The sequence below is a fragment of the Cervus elaphus genome, chromosome 18 (genome assembly GCF_910594005.1).
Source record: "Cervus elaphus chromosome 18, mCerEla1.1, whole genome shotgun sequence".
NCBI lineage: Eukaryota > Metazoa > Chordata > Mammalia > Artiodactyla > Cervidae > Cervus > Cervus elaphus.
This window is the reverse complement of record NC_057832.1, coordinates 39,819,437-39,836,551: the sequence shown is the minus strand read 5'-3', so window position 1 is coordinate 39,836,551 and position 17,115 is coordinate 39,819,437. Positions and strand designations below refer to the sequence as shown.

At 42.3% G+C, this 17,115-nt stretch overlaps 1 protein-coding gene across 4 annotated transcripts in view; it reads left to right on the top strand.

The window, feature by feature from the left end:
- Positions 1-17,115, top strand: part of CDCA7L (cell division cycle associated 7 like) — a 45,413-nt gene that overhangs the window by 17,930 nt on the left and 10,368 nt on the right. For all 4 annotated transcript variants that reach the window (XM_043872244.1, XM_043872243.1, XM_043872242.1 and 1 more), the window contains exon 2: positions 14,131-14,271. In XM_043872244.1, the coding sequence (XP_043728179.1) occupies positions 14,131-14,271 (141 nt within the window). The remainder of the gene's footprint in view (positions 1-14,130; positions 14,272-17,115) is intronic.

Below are 17,115 nucleotides of genomic sequence, written 5' to 3'. Positions count from 1 at the left end.
TGTTTTCCTCTAAGATATTTTTAATATCCAGTCTTATGTTTTGGTCTTTAATCCATTTTGAGTTTATTTTTGTGTATGATGTTGAAGAATACTCTGTTTTTTTTTACATGTAGCTGTCCAGATTTTCCAGCATCACTTATTGGAGAGACTATCTTTTCTCCATTGTATATTCTTGCCTACTTTGTTGAAGATTCGTTGACCATTGGTGTATTTTTTTTTTTCCCTGGATTTTCTATCCTGTTATATTGGTTTGTATTTCTTTTTCTGTACCAGTATCATATTGTTTTGATTACTGTAGCTTTGCAGTATAGCCTGAAGTCAGGGACCCTGATTGCCTGAGTTCCGTTTTTCTTAAGATTGCTTTGGCTATTTGGTGTCTTTCGTGTCTCCATAGAAATTTAATTTCTTCTTTTTTGTTCTGGTTCTGTGAAAAATGCCATTGGTAAGTTGGTAGATATTGCATTAAGTCTGTAGATTGCCTTGGGTTGTATAGTCATTTGGACAATGTTGAGTCTTCCAATCCAAGGATATGGTATATCTTTCTATCTGTGTTATCTTCAATTTCTTTCATCAGCATCTTATAGCTTTCAAGGTATAGGTTTTTTGTTTCCTTAAGTAAGTTTATTCCTAGGTATTTTATTCTTTTTATGTGATGGTACATGGGGTTGTTTATTCAATTTCTTTTCCTGATCTTTTGTTTGTTATTATATAGAAATGTAATAGATTATTCTATGTTTTAATTTTGTATCCTGCAGTTTTACCTAATTCATTGATGATCTCTAGTGTTTTCTGTAGCATTATTAGGATTTTCTATGTGTAATATCATATCATCTGGAAACAGCAACAGTTTTACTTCTTCATTTATAATTTGGATTTCTTTTATTTCTTCTCTGATTGCCAAGCCTAGGACTTCCAAACCTATGTTGAATAAAAGTGGTGAGAGTGGACATTCTTGTTTTGTTTCTGATCTTAGAGGAAATGCTTTCAGCTTTTCAACATTGAAATAGATGTTAGTTGTAGGCTTGTTATATATGGCCTTTATTATGTTGAGGTAGGTTCTTTCTATGCCCCCTTTCTGGAAAGTTTTTATAAATGGGTGTTGTATTTTGTCAAAACATTGTTCTTCACCTGTTGAGATGATCATATGATTTTTATTCAGCAATTTGTTAATACAATATATTGCACTGATTGATTTGTGGACATTGAAAAACCCTTGTATTCCTGGGGTAAGCCCCACTTGCTCAGATATGCAGATAACACCACCATTATGACAGAAAGTGAAGAAGAACTAAAGAGCCTCTTGATGAAAGTGAAAGAGGAGAGTGAAAAAGTTTGCTTAACGCTCAGCATTCAGAAAACTAAGATCATGGCATCTGGTCCCATCACTTCATGGCAGATAGATGGGGAAACAGTGGAAATAGTAGCTGATTTTATTTTTCTGGGCTCCAAAATCACTGCAGATGGTGATTGCAGCCATGAAATTAAAAGACTCTTACTCCTTGGAAGGAAAGTTATGACCAACCTAGACAGCATATTAAAAAGCAGAGACATTACTTTGCCAACAAAGGTCCGTCTAGTCAAAGCTATGGTTTTTCCAGTGGTCATGTATGGATGTGAGAGTTGGACTATGAAGAAAACTGAGCACCGAAGAATTGATGCTTTTGAACTGTGGTGTTGGAGAAGACTCTTAAGAGTCCCTTGGACTGCAAGGAGATCCAACCAGTCCATCCTATAGGAGATCAGTCCTGGGTGTTCATTGGAGGGACTGATGTTGAAGCTGAAACTCCAATACTTTGCCGACGTGATGCAAAGAGCTGGCTCATTGGAAAAGACCTTGATGCTGGAAAGGATTGAAGGCAGGAGGAGAAGGGGACGACAGAGGATGAGATGGTTGGATGGCATCATCGACTTGATGGACATGAGTTTGGGTGGGCTCTGGGAGTTGGTGATGGACAGGGAGGCCTGGCGTGCTGCAGTTCATGGGGTTGCAAAGAGTCAGACACGTCTGAGCAACTGAACTGAACTGATCATGGTGCTTGATCCTTTTAATGTGTTGTTGAATTCTAGTATTTTGTTGAGGATATTTACATCTGTCATCATCAGTGATATTGGCCTGTAATTTTCTCTTTTTGTGGTATCTTTGGTTTTGGTATCAGGGTGATAGAATGAGTTTGGGAGTGTTCCTTCCTCTGCAATTTTTTGGAATAGTTTTAGAAGGATAGGTGTCAACTCTTACCTAAAGGAGTGTGTGATAGAATTTGCCTGTGAAACCATCAGGTTCTACATTTGTTTTGTTGAGTTTTTTTAATCACAGTTTCAATTTCAGTACTTGTGATAGGTCTGTTCATATTTGCTATTTCTTCCTGGTTCAGTTTGGAGAGATGAAACCTTTCTAAGAATTTGTCCATTTCTTTTAGGTTGTACATTGCATTGGCATATAGTTGTTTGTGTTAGTCTCTTATGAGTCTTTATATTTTTGTGGTGTCAGTTGTAACATCTCTTTTTTCATTCTAATTTTATTGATTTTAGCCCTCTCCCCTTTTTTTTTCCCCTCTCCCTTTTTTCTTGATGAGTCTGGCTAAAGGTTTCTTGATATTATGTTTTCAGAGAACAAACTTTTAGTTTCATTTGTCTTTTCTATTGTTTTCTTCATCTCTATTTCATTTATTTCTGCTCTGATCTTTAAGACTTCTTTCTTTCTACTGACTTGGGACTTTGTTAGTTCTTTTTTCTCTGGTTGCTCTAGGGTGTAAGGTTATGTTGTTTATTTGAGATTTTTCTTGTTTCCTGAGGTAAGATTGCATTGCTATAAACTTCCTCCTTAGAACTGCTTCTGTTGCATCCATAGGGTTTGGATTATGTTTTTGTTGTCATTTGTCTCTAGGTGTTTTTTTAAAATTTCCTCTTTGATTTCTTCAGTGATCCATTGATTGTTCTGCCTCCAAGAATATTTGTGCTTTTTGGTTTTTCCTTCTCTTAATTTCTAATCTTGTTGCATTGTGGTTGGAAAAGATGCTTGATGTGATTTAAATTTTCTCAAGTTTGGCAAGACTGGCTTTGTGCCCCAACATGTGATCAGTCCTGGAGAATGTTCCAGGTACACTTGAAAACAATGTGTATTGTGCTGTTTGGGGATGGAATGCTCTATAAATATCAGTGAAGTCCATCTGGTCTTTTGTGTCATTTAAGGCCTGTGTTTCCTTATTGGTTTTTCTGTATAGATGATCAGTCCATTGATGAAAGTGAGGTGTTAAAAGTCCCTCACTATTGTTGTGTTACTGTTGAATTCTCCTTTTATGGCTGTTAGTGTTTGTTTTGTATACTGAAGTGCTCTTATCTTGGGTGCATGTATAAGTGTTATATCTTCTTGGATTGATCCCTTGATCATATGTAATGTCCTTCCTTGTGTCTTGTAACAGTCTATATTTTAAAGTCTGTGTTGTCTGATAAGAGTCTTGCTACTCCAGCTTTATTTTGATTTCCATATGCATGGAATATCTGTTTCCATCCCCTTTCTTTTAAGTATGTATGTGTCCCTAGGTCTGAAGTGAGTCTTGTAGACAGTGAATGTACAGTTTTATGTGTTTGTATCCATTCAACCAGTCTATGTCTTTTGGTTGGAGCATTTAATCCATTTCATTGAATAAATAACAATATGTATGTTCCTGTTGCCCTTTTCTTATTTTTGGTTTGTGTGTGAGCCATTATCCCCTCGGTAGGAGATGTGACGATGCTGTGGTGACCAGGCCTGAACTGGCCTCCCCTTTGCTGTGGTTGTCACTGCCCTGTCAGAGGTGGGTCTGCCCCCTAGAAGTTGGAGTGGAAATCCCCAGATCTGTTTCTTGTCTGTGTTTCTGATCCACAGTGTGAGGTAGGCAGGGTTGGAGCACGCCCACTGGAAGGGAAGCTACTAGTATTCCTCCTCTGGAACTGTTTACCTGTTGTATGAGCTCTCGATTACACTGTTGCTGGCACTGCTCTCAGCCCCACCTTAACTATGGGTATGCTTGTAATTGGCCCTGGTGTCTTTCAGATGTTGTTTTCACTGGGCCACCAGCACAGATCCACTGAAGTCAAGTTCCTGTATTTGGAACAGTGATCATAGATCTGGACCCACTGTGGGCTCTGTGAGAGCAGCTCAGACTCTGGTCTGGCTCAACCCCCATGTGTACATGCCTGCAAAGTCTGCAGCTGCTAAAACTAGACCCATCTTGGCTACGGGAGCATTTTTTGTTCTTCTAGATGTTCTGTAGGCACTGAGTTTAGGAAGCCAGTTGTAGGTCACCCAGTTGTGGGGTTATCAATTTGTGATTTGCATAGCTAGTTACATGGGGATCTTTTTTGTCATTTTAGGTGTCTGAGGTTCTCTGCTAGTGTTCAGCCGGTGTTCTGTGAGAATTGTCCCATTTGTAGATGTGTGCTGGATGCCTTGTGTGGAGAGATGAACTCCACGTCCTCCTACTCCCCCACCATCTTGACTCCTGATATATTTTTTTCTCTGTATTTTTGCCTTCTCCAAAATGTTACTTAAGTGTATTCAGACAGTTTATAGTCTTTTTCACTTGGCATAGTAATGAGATTTATTCATGTTGTTGTTGTGTTTATAACTAATTTATTTACTTTTTATTGCTGAGTTAAATCCTGTGGTGTGGTTGTTCCACAGTTTGTTTATCCATTCTCTAGTTGACTTGGATTGTTTGTTGGTTTGAAAATAAAACTGCTAACTGCAAGTTTTGTGTGAATATAACTTTCATTTTACTTGGAGCAGGGTTGCTGGATCATGTGCTGAGTGTATGTTTAACTTTATAAGAAACTTACAAATTGTTTTCCAGAGTGGCCATATGATTTTGCATTTCTACCAACAGTTTATGAAAGTGCCAGTTGCTCCACATCCTTGTCAGCCCTTGGTATTGTCAGGTTTTCAAAGCTATGGTTTTTCCAGTGGTCATGTATGGATGTGAGAATTGGACCATAAAGAAAGCTGAGTGGCCAAGAATTGATGCTTTTGAACTGTGGTGTTGGAGAAGACTCTTGAGAGTCCCTTGGACAGCAAGGAGATCCAACCAGTCCATCCTAAAGGAAATCAGTCCTGAATATTCATTGGAAGGACTGATGCTGAAGCTGAAGCTCAAATACTTTGGCCAGCTGGTGCAGAGACCTGACTCATTGGAAAAGACCCTGATGGTGGGAAGGATTGAAGGCAGGAGGAGAAGGGAACAACAGGTTGAGATGGTTGGATGGCATCACTGACTGGATGGACATGAGTTTGAGCAAGCTCCAGGAGTTGATGATGGACAGGAAAGCCTGGCATGTTGCAGTCCATGGGGTCGCAAAGAGTCGGACATGACTGATTGAACTGAATTTCTGATAGATAGATAGTTATATCTCACTGTAGTTTTAATTTGCATTTTTGTGATGATTGTGGATGTCCAACTGTGGATGTCTTTTCTTGTGCTTATCTGCCATCCATTTTTATCTTTGGTGAAATGTCTGCTCACCTCTTTTGTGTGTTTTTAAATTGGGTTATTTGTTTATATTGTTAAGTTCTTGAGAGTTCTATATATATTCTGAGTATAGGTCCTTTATCAGATGAATGATTTGCAGGTATTTTCTCCTGTTGGCTTTTCATTCCCTTAAGAGTGTTTTCTGAAGAGTAGACGTTCTTAATTTTAATTGTCTAGTTTATACATTTAGAAAATCTCTGTTGTGCTTGGTGCATTATCTAAGAACCCAAGGCCTCAAAGGTTTTCTCCTTTGTGAAGCAATAGAAGTGTTACTATTTTAGGTGTTATATTTAGGTCTGATCCACTTTGAGTCGTGTTAATAGTGCACGGCATGTACATTTCTTATGAACAAGCTGATTTAATCATAAGAGATTTAAGGAAACGGCATTATTTATGGAGAAGATGATATGAAACAGGGTTGAAGGAATGCTTTCCTCTGTGTAAAGGATCTCCTTACACAGATGCAAGATAGTAGACCCTGCAAATTCTGCGATCCTTGGTATCAAAATTACTTTCATAACAGTTTTTCAGAATAAGGAGACTGTAGTAGCACACACAAATTTCTTTTGTACTGCTCTTTAGGGCTTAAAATGAATCTTGTTTCCAGGTGAAATACACACTAGTGTTCCTAGAAAGAGAAACAGTTCCTGAAGCTTCATAAAAATCAGCTCTCCAATAAATTGGCTTTAAAAGAGAATCTCAGTTTCTTTCCCTTCAAAAACTAATAGATGATAAATATGTTCCTCCTGACTGGGTGGTGTTTTGTTTTCTTTTGTTTTTTTAATCCAGAAGGAATAAATTTAAATATCCTTGAGATGCAGAAAAGTCTTGATTTAGAAAATTTTACCTGATTTTAAAATTTCTTTATTTCTATGAATATGTTGATGCTGCTTATCAGTTACTCATATTTATTAAGGACCTCTGGGTATGCGCAACTCTATTCTTGCTGCTGGAGTGGGGCAGGGTGAGAAAGACAGATGCCAGCGAGATCCAGAGTGTGCCATGAGAATTACCATGAGAATCACATGAGAATTAGGAAGGAGGTTAAGATTCATACAAGAGTAGCTATTGTGAAATAGGAAAAGTCACATCCCTTAAGACAGGAACAGAAAATGAACTGGACCTTTTATACTCAAAGCATGTTCTGCAGACCAGAGCATGGGAGCTTGTTAGAAATGCAGAATACCAGGCCTCTCATGTGGTTTTTGTTGTGTGTGTGTGTGTGTGTGTGTGTGTGTGCGTGTTTTTATTTTACTGAGGTTTAATTGACTTATAACAGTGTTACTTTCAAGGGGTACAGTGCAATGATGCAGTATTTATAAGAGTTTATAATATTCCTCTGTGTGTGTTTATGACATCTTGTTTATCCATTCATCTGTTGATGGACACTTGGATTGCCTCTGCTTTGTAGTTTTTGAGAATAGTACTACTATGAACAAGGAAAGGGTCATTTTTCTCTACGATATTTTTACACTAATTTTTGGCTGCACTGGGTCTTCACTGTTGCACACAGGCTTTCTCCAGTTGTGATGAGCAGAGACTACTCTCTAGTTGTGGTGCATGGGCTTCTCATTGCAGCGGCGTCTCTTGTTGTGGAGCATTGACTCTAGGGTGTACAGGCTTAGTTGCTCCTCGACATGTGGGATCTTCCCGGACCAGAGATGTAACCTGTGTTTCCTGCATTGGTAGGTGGACTCTTAACCCCTGGACCACCAAGGAAGTCCCAGGAAGGGCTATTTTTAAAGTTTTACTTTTAATTTTCTTAACACTTTGGTGCCCAGTACTTCCACTACCAGGCACTAGAGATGTTGTCAGTAACATTTGAAATTTTGACTTTTAAAATGTCCTTGGTGTTCCACAAAGCACCATGAGTTCTGCCACGTACCTTCCCTGAATGAGTTTAGATCCAGCCTGTAAATCTTTGGTCCTTAGAATTGGAAGCTGACATTTTATAACTGAGAGATTTCTCACCAAGACTAAAGACCCCTCAGTTCTCCGGGGAGGTTGAAGGTTGAGCACGCTGGAGCCCCAGGACTTGGTGGCTTGCGCTGCTGGGGTGCAGGGGTGACTGTCCTTCCTGGACTTGAGTCAGCACTGTACCACGCAGCCTTCCCTGAGCTGCTGCCATTCCCGCCTGCTTGGTTCCAAAGCCTGATGAGTTTGAGTTCTTTGTTCCCAGAGATGAGCCCCAGGGTAGTTTGCAGGGCAAGTAAGTGAAGTCTGCAGTCATTTCTGAAGAGGTGCAGTGAATGTGACTGCTTTGTATGTAGGTGCTCAGAAATTCTGGGAGAAAGTCTTTAATTCCTCTTGGATAGAAAGGTGACAGCTTGCATCTTTTGACCCCGTGCACCTTTCCTAGGAAACACACGTTCCCTAGGGAAATGCCTACAAGATCAGATGCTTGCAAGAATTTATTGATAACCTGCTTTAGGCCAAGCCCATGTCAGTCAGAGAACTCCAGTCAGAGAACTCCATCCTAGTGTCTTTGTTCCAGTCACAGAATTAAATCTAGGGGCCCCCAATTGACCTTTGATGATACATTGTTATCCCAACAAGGACAGAGTGAACATTTGATATATACAGTTTATATGAAATAAAGGAAAAAATGGGTGTTTTTAAAAATTTTGTTGTTTAATCACTCAGTCATGTCTGACTCTCTGCCACCCCATGGACTGTAGCCCTCTAGGGTCCTCTATCCATAGGAATTTTCCAAGCAAGAAGACTGGAGTGGGTTGCCATTCCCTTCTCCAGGGGATCTTTGCTACCCAGGGATCGAACCTAGGTCTCCTAGGTGGATTCTCTATCATCTGAACCGTAAATACGCAGTAAATAGCACCTTTTGTTATTCTTTACAGTTGAGACTTCTGAGGCTCAGAAAAGTCACACAACCTATTCTAGGTCACATAACTATGAATGTAAGTTTTTTTACTTTCAAAGAGAATTTTGATTCCTGTCTGATTAGCTAGACAGCATTTATCCTAATATTATGCAAGGTCAACTACTGTAAGTATAATGCATTAGTTGGGAATATTTAATGTTTTAAGTTTTTTGCTTTTATATTTTTGGTTTGTTTTGATGTTATCTTTTGATTGGCATTGTAATCAGGTGGAACATAAGCTTTGGGGAAAGGTCTATGTGCTCTCTCCAGGCCACATAATAGCTGTTGAATGGATCACTGCTGAGTGGAACGGGGAAGTGACAAATCCTGGGGCCTACAGTGTTGACCTGTGTAGCTGGTCTCACATTAGAAGCATGTCCCTGAGAATTCTCCTTCATCAGCTCCTTTGGGTCCCTCGCATGTGATACTTGCCGCCTTGGTTGCATCTGTTAGTTGTTGCACTGAAGACACTTGGATATTTTACAGACTTTTGTTAAATCCCGGGGCTTATGACTGTCTGAAATGCTTCTCTTAACGCCTTTTGAAGTTGGGCAGCAAGAAACAAAGAGCCCTGCATGCCCCAAGAGTGTGTAGTGCTCTTTGCTTTTTAGAAAGTGCGTTCTTTGCTTCTGTCCCTGATGGGTAATCACAGCCTTGCTCTGGGCACCTCTGGAGCAGATGCAGGAGGAGGAGCAGGGCAGACACAGCTCACCGCAGTGGTGGCTGTGACGGTGGCCCCAGGGCTAACACAACTGACCATGGATGCAATTTGTTTATATCAGTAGCATCTCCACTCCTTACACGTGCCTCCAGTAAGCCATTCCATTGGGTGCTCCTTCTTCTTTGAATCTTCATGTCAAAGCAGGCTTCTGGGCCAGCGGGGTTTTTTGATTCATGGAATGATGATAAGTCAAAAAGTGCCACTTTAGGGACTGAACTCGATGGCTGTTATGTAAAGTCTAACATACTTCCATAAGTATCATCTGTGTTTCTCTGGTAAAAGTATTTTCTTGGTTGTATTGGTTCTGATGACTAAACAGCAATAAAAATGTCTTTGAAAAGACAAAGGAAACAAACACTGTTAAATTCGCCTTCTTAAATGAGGAAGAGTTTTAATTTTTCTCCCAAGAACCGTCTCAGATTTAGGCTCTTTTTTTAGGAGCGTCTTAGCATAAATGTTAACAGTATTTTTCCTATTGTTCAGTTCAGTTCAGTCGCTCAGTTGTGTCCAACTCTTGGCGGTCCCATGAACCACAGCACGCCAGGCCTCCCTGTCCATCACCAACTCTCAGAGCCCCAAACCCAAACCCATGTCCATCGAGTTGATGATGCCGTCCAACCATCTCATCCTCTGTCGTCCCCTTCTCTTCCTGCCCTCAGTCTTTCCCAGCATCAGGGTCTTTTCCAATGAGTCAGCTCTTCGTATCAGGTGGCCAGAGTGTTGGAGTTTCAGCTTCAACATCAGTCCTTCCAATGAACACCCAGGACTGATCTCCTTTAGGATGGACTTGTTGAATCTCCTTGAAGTTCAAGGGTCTCTCAAGAGTCTTCTCCAACACCACAGTTTAAAAGCATCAGTTTTTTGGCACTCATTCTTCTGTCCCTGATGGGTACAGCTTTCTTCGTAGTCCAACTCTCACATCCATACATGACCACTGGAAAAACCATGGCCTTGACTAGACAGACCTTTGTTGGCAAAGTAATGTCTCTGCTTTTTAATATGCTGTCTAGGTTGGTCATAACTTTTCCTTCCAAGGAGTAAGCGTCTTTTAATTTCATGGCTGCAGTCACCATTTGCAGTGATTTTGGAGCCCAGAAATAATAAAGTCAGCCACTGTTTCCCCTGATTCCCCATCTATCTGCCATGAAGTGATGGGACCAGATGCCATGATCTTAGTTTTCTGAATGTTGAGTTTTAAGCCAGCTTTTTCACTCTCTTCTTTCACTTTCATCAAGAGGCTCTTTAGTTCTTCTTCACTTTTCCTATTGTTAGTGGAACTCTAATTCTGTAAGCGTCTGCCTGTTTGTCTCTTGAAGTGATTTCATTAGATGGTTTGTAATTAACTGTCTGACATCATTAATCTTATATTCAGAGTCTGGATTTGTGTTCTCTGGAAGCCAAGGGTTAAAATTCCTTTGGTTGAACCGTTGGCCATCTAATCACTGTTACACAGGAAGCATTAAAATTATGATAAAAATGAGCAGTTAGGGACTGGTGATCTCTCAAATGAACCTGCCTGTTACATTGATTCAATGCACAGGAAAAAAAGATCCAAAGGATTCAGGAAACTTTGGAATACACATCTCTGTGTATGCTAGTGCAGCTGTTATTGACAGGGAGGTGTGGGGAAATCCTGAAACCCTTTCAGGGTTCCATAAGGACAGAGTTATTGCCATCATAATATTAAGACACTTTTTACCTTTTTTTGCTGTGTCAATATTTGCATTCATGGTGCAAAAGCAAAGGCAGGGAAAACTGCTTGTCCTTAGCATGAATGAAGGCGGTGGCTTCAAACTCTACTAGTTAATGGCCACCTCTTTCTTCATCTCCATGCCACTAGTGTTCAAAGAAACTGTTTCACGTAAGCATGTCTTCCTGTAGCAGTAAAAATTATTTTATTAAAACCTCGACCCCGAGGGCATCTCTCTTATGTAATGCATAATGACATGTGAGGTACACATAAAGTATCTTTCATTCCTAGATACATCCATGGTCTGGTTATCTCAGGGAAGAGACCTGGGACCTAGCAGGACTGCCCTGAGGATAGCAAGAGTTCCAAAGAAGTCTTGAGCTTGAATGATTTCTGTTGTCATTGGTGTTGGTAGCTGTGTTGGTGGGATGTCTGAAACTGTTTTGTGTGTTTTGTGGATAGAGCAAGTGGGTAGGTCTATGAGAAGTACTGAGAATTGGGGTTTTCTTTGTGGGGAGGGAGATACTACTGGGCTGAGGAAAATGAGCAAGAATCCTGTCATGCTGGGTATGAATTCAAGATGTCACACTAAACTTAGACGGAAGGTATTTATGACACCTTTGCTCTGTCCTTCCTTCCCTGATGGCTCAGTTGGTAAATAATCTGCCTACAACACAGGAGACCCGGCTTCGATCTCTGGGTGGGGAAGATTCCCCTGGAGAAGGAAATGGCAGCCCATGCCGGTATTCTTGCCTGGGAAGTCCCATGGATAGAGGAGCCTGGTGGACTTACAGCCCATGGTGTCAAAAAGAGTCAGACACCACTGAGTGACTCCACCACCACCTTGCTCTGTCCAGTCAGTGCAATGATACTCTGCTGGCAAAGAGGACACCTAGGTCTCAGAGCTTAATTTCTAAATGCCCGGGCTCCTTGGAGAAATGGCTGATTCAAGGTCTGAGGCAAGTACAAGGCTAGCTTGGCATGCTTTTTGTGTCAGAAAGCAAGGAGGTGCTCAGAGACTGTTAGGGTTGTATCAAAGTGACACAGAGTTTGGCTTGAAGAGCTTCTGATGGCTGAATTTGGCTGAATTTGGCTGAATTTGGGACAGTTTGGGCATGAGAAAGAATGATGAAACAGTAATGAGTAATAATAACACACTGGCTTTAGAAAAGTCCACGAAACTTCCTGGGAGGGAGGGAGAGAGGGACAGAGCGTAAGAGAGAGAATAATACATTGCCACCTAATATATGAAAGGGGAATGGTATTAATATTTGAAAATCATTGTGTAACCCCTGAAGTGGTAATTGATTCAGGTGAAAGTTAACTGATACTGAAACTGCTCTCAGGGAGAATGGATAGTCACAGAATGTCAAATGTCACCCTAGTTATTACTTACTAAGTACCAAGGGCTATAAAGACACTTTTGCTAAGGGGAAATCTGGCAGACCCCACTTTAACTTGATGATCAGACAGCGTCAGCACTGAGGACAAAGCCAGGTGTCATGGGCACCTGCGGAGCACAGCTCTGCCCCCAGGGTGGTCTGGCCCGGAAGCAGCAGTCTTGAGTCTGACTGAGCCTCTCTATCCAACCACCAAATTACAGGAAATCCAAGGGGACCAGAGTCTGTTAAATACATCCTGGGGCTGCAAAAACCAGAAAACCAAAACCCTCTAGACTCAGGCAAACTCTGCAGTCAGATGAACCAGTTTCTTCAAAGATCAGTTGTGAGAAAAAAACACGAAGGAGACATGAGGAAGGACTTGAGCCGTATTGACCAACGTATGGACCTTATTTGGATCCTGATACAAATACATTTGGGAGCTGAAAAAAATAAGTTAGTAATGATTCTGAACACAGACTGTATATTTGCTGGTAACACAGGGTGAAATTACAGTATATTTACAGTTTTAAAATAATTTGGAAGGAGGGCAGTTGGGTCTGGATACAGATGGAACAAGACTAGCTGTGGATCAGTCATTGCTAGGGTGTTCGCTCACATGTGTGTTCATGACACTATTCAGTATACTTAGGAGTATATTTGACGGTTTTATAATTAAAGATACCGCTAATTAATAGGGAATAGCTTGACGTTTTGCATCTCTTAATACAAGGCATTGAGAAACACATGTCCTCTGTTTAGAATTGGCACCAGTAATATTTAACTTGAATCTATCAGAAAACAATCAGCTAAGCTCAGAATTATGTGATATTCTACAAGGCAATTTTCTTGGGTTGTCTAAAAAAGGTCAGTGTTACAAAAAGCAACAAAAAATAGTGTCATAAGAGTACCATCAAATGCAGTGAGTGATCCTTGCTTGAGTGGATCCCTTTTGCCCTTAAAAAGTTATGAAAAATAACTGAAAATAAGAAAAGGTATTATTGAATAAGTATTATTTTGGGTATGATTATGTTCGTGTGATTCTGTAGGAGAATGTCCTTATTCTTGGGAGATGTGTACTGAAATATTCTAGGGTGAATTGTATGGTGTCTGCAAATTACTTGAAACATGTGGGTTAGGTTGCCTCATATTAAATCACTGTTTTCCTAGGTTGGAAACATTAAAATATCAGCAGATGCCTAAGGTTCAAGCTAATGTTTGTTGAGAGAGAGAGAGAAAAAAAAAGCAGCTGGGGGTTGCAGGTGAAGCATATACAAAAGCATATACTATTCTTTGACCTTTCTGCGGGTTTGAACTTTTTCAACATAGTTGGGAACAAACAAGTAGTCAACATATAAAAAAGAACCCTCAGCAAATACATGTTTGTTAGGTTAAGTGTGCTGGCAACATTCTCTCTGGGAATAATTGCCTGTAATAGTGTTTAATATAATTAATTCTAAACTACTTAAATTGATTCAGAATGTAGAAAAATCTTTATTTCATTGTATGAACTTTCATATGACAAAGAAAAGAAAAAAGTAAAGAACTATAGGTGGAAACTAAGAAGAGAGGAGCTTAGTGATAAGGAATATTACTTTTTTACATAGATGGCATGTAAAGACAAATCCACTGTAGGGGAGAATGTTCTTATTTTTTGTCTAGAGATCAGAAATGTCTTTTAGCTAAATACGTATGGCCTTGACATCGCCTGTAAGATAGGATATATCTCCAGAATTTGAAGAGAAGACCTCTTCTTTTCTAGCCCTTCCCTGGTGGCTGTGAGGGGTCAGTTGAGGCACATTTTGCTCACAGTTATTGGGGTCTTGGGAGTAGCCACAGCAGACTGACTGCATCCCATGATGAAGTCATGGGACGGTGATCCCTGCTCCTGGAGAAGATTTCCCTGAGTGATTATAACAGTCCCTGATTTTGTTCTCCTTTTTTCCAATTCAAAACAGATCCCTAAGGAAGTGGCTGATATCTTTAACGCCCCCAGTGATGATGAAGAGTTCGTTGGTTTCCGAGATGATGTTCCCATGGAAACCCTCTCATCCGAGGAGAGCTGTGATAGTTTTGACTCACTGGAGTCGGGGAAGCAGGTATGGGTGCCTCCTTTGAAGGCATGTATTTGTCTGGAAGCCTGGATCTTGGTTTGGATTTTATTTTTATATGAATGTGGTCTGAAATTGGTGGTATCAGTTAATTGTTGAGCATCTTATTTTATCATTAGTGCCTTCATGTTTCAAGAATCTGGTGAGGGTACCTTGCTCAGTTTTGCTGTTTCAATCCTTTCTGTGTACAAGATTTTTTTTCCCCAGTGAACAGGACCTCACACGATCAGATCTGCTTGCTTTGCCCCCTTGGGGCTGCAGCCTGTGGTGAGGCTGTATTGGGAGTGCTCCCACCCAGCTGGTGGGGACAGGTGGGTCCCATAGGAGTGTGTGGTGACCGTCCGCCTCTGTGCCCTTGCGATGTGGCTCCGTCTGCACCTCACTCATGGAACTGCTGGCAAAAGCATGATTCTTCCATTAATTCCTTTGATCTGTGGTTGACATAGGTTACAGTTCTCAGAGAGGTAGATTCCTTAAGGTTTATGTTGTGATTTAGTAAGAGTGTGGCCGGAGTATGCAGCCTTCTGCGGCATTTTCTTCTGAGTTCATAACGGCACTCAGAATTCCTCCTTCTCCCTCGACCATGGCCTCTCCTCACAGGCAATGAGTTAAATCCACCCAGCTTCTACTAGGCAGTAGTGGAGGGAGGCAGTTAATTATGTAAGTGAAGCGCCTGTGTCGTGACCGTTTGTGGGGTCCTCACCTTACTCGATGCCCTGCAGCATGTGACGCCCCTCAGCCGCCTGCTTCCACTGCCCTTGGGCTCGCTCTCTCTTCTCCACGGTTTCGTCTTCAGACCTTCCACTTTGGCCTGGTCTCAGCCGTTGCCTCCTGTTGTTCATGGTGTGGCTTTTCTCTCCAGCACCAGATGTACTTCTGATAGCGCTTGGATCTATCTTCATTGTCTAAGGGAAATAGGAAACTTACCATTTCCCCCAGCCCTGGTTGTCTGTCTTTGGCGCTTTTATCTTTTTTTTTTTTTTTTTTATCTTTTATCTCTGTCTTTGGAGCTCCTGACCCCTCCCACTGCTCGCCCATCTCCTCGACTCCCTCGCAGGAGTTGAATCTTCTTCCGCATTCCTCACCTCCATCCCTTCCGTGCTCTCCTCTCTTCAGCCGTCGTGGTCCTCATAGCCCTTCAGCTGAGCTCTGGTCACCACCAGTTTCACAGGTGATGAAGCTGAAGCGTGGGGAGGTGAGCGATGAACAAGTCCCCACATCTGGGAAGTGACTGGGCTGGGATGTCTCCTGTCTCAGAGCCCCACTTCTCAGCGCCGAGGCTTCCCCGTCTCTGACCCGCAGGCTCAGCTGCAGTAGACGCCCCTCCGCATGCACCGTCTTACCCTCTATGCACTCCCCAGGCTCCTCATCCTGCCTCTGCGCTCCCAGCACTTTTCTAGCCGCGACCCCAGTTCAGATCCAGGTCAGACGCTGCTGCCTCTGTGAAGTCTCAGGGGATTTTCTTACTTTCTCTGCACCGTGGTGCTGTGTCTCCCTTACAACGCTGATCCTCGCCATGGTGACCTGGGGACTTGTCCAACTCCCTTACCAAGTGGTAATCTCCTTGATGGAAGAGGCTCACACTTGAACCGTCTTTCCAGCTTCCCTAGATCAGATCCTTTTCCTCTGGTTTCCTGCATGCAGCACCCACGGATGAAGGATCCTGGTCTCCATGCTCCATGTCTGACCGGCTCAGCTGCCATCACTTTCCAGTCTGTTTCTTCATGTTCCGTGAGCTTCAGAAGAGGAAAACATCACCATTCTGTTAGCTCCTCTTCTGATCTGTCATTTGCTTACGTTCTGATCATGATAGATATAGGTCACCCAGGCCCATAACATATTGCCTGGTACTGATTTTTAAAGATAGCAGCCGGTTTTCGGAGAGCAGAGAGCTGCGTCAAGGTTGTAGCCAGCAACGCAGGAGGCTGTGAGGAGTGGATGCTTGTTTGCTTCCTACAGACCCTCGCTGAAGACAGGTTTCACACCCTGTGAAAGCAGGAGCCTTGGTTTAGGACTGCGGCCTAGCTGGTTTTCTCCATCAGAGCTGGCCACCAAAGTCCTGACCTCGCCCTGGCTGACCGCTGCCTGTGAGACTAGCTCACAGCACAGAAGCAGCCAGAGGACCGTGGGTGGGAGCTGCTGTCCCCAGGCGTGACCTGCTTGGGCCCGGCGGGGACGTTGGGTAGGCGGTGAGTGTGCACAGGCCCCCGCAGTCCACGGGACTGTGCGGCAGCCCGGGGCCCCTGGGCCAGGTGTTTCCTGCCCTCGGGGGTGGTGGGTTTCCTTGGGAGCCCACCACAAGCACCGTCCTTCCTTCATGATAAACCCGGGCCTGTGCTTCCCTGCCCCCACCGCACGGGCTCCCGGTCCCATCCGTTCTAACCCCCCGAGAGAAGCCACGTGAGCTTGCACACAGTCCATGCAGCGAGTTCCGACGCTGGTCCCCCTGAAACACAATTTGAATTTCACTTTAAAGAAACTTCTCTTTTGTGGTGATTTTTTTTTTTAAGCAGCTGCACCACAGTTATCAACAAAGGAACAAAATAATTTAGCTCAGCACACTCACTCCAATTACCCATAATAATTCATAGGAGACATTTTTAAGCTTAAAAAAAAATGCTGGATATAGGCATTTCTTTCTCTGTCCTCCTGGAAGTTTTTTCCACTCATCTATTATATCTATTTTTCTCCAGAGATTATCTGAGCTCGAATAAGTATGTAATTAAAGTCAGGGAGAAGGCGGGGGGAGAGAGACTCCAGCCGGGAGTGGTGTGACGAGGGGTCACTGCTATATTGGGTGTGGGAGGGAGCGACGCTAGTGGCAGCTGGGGA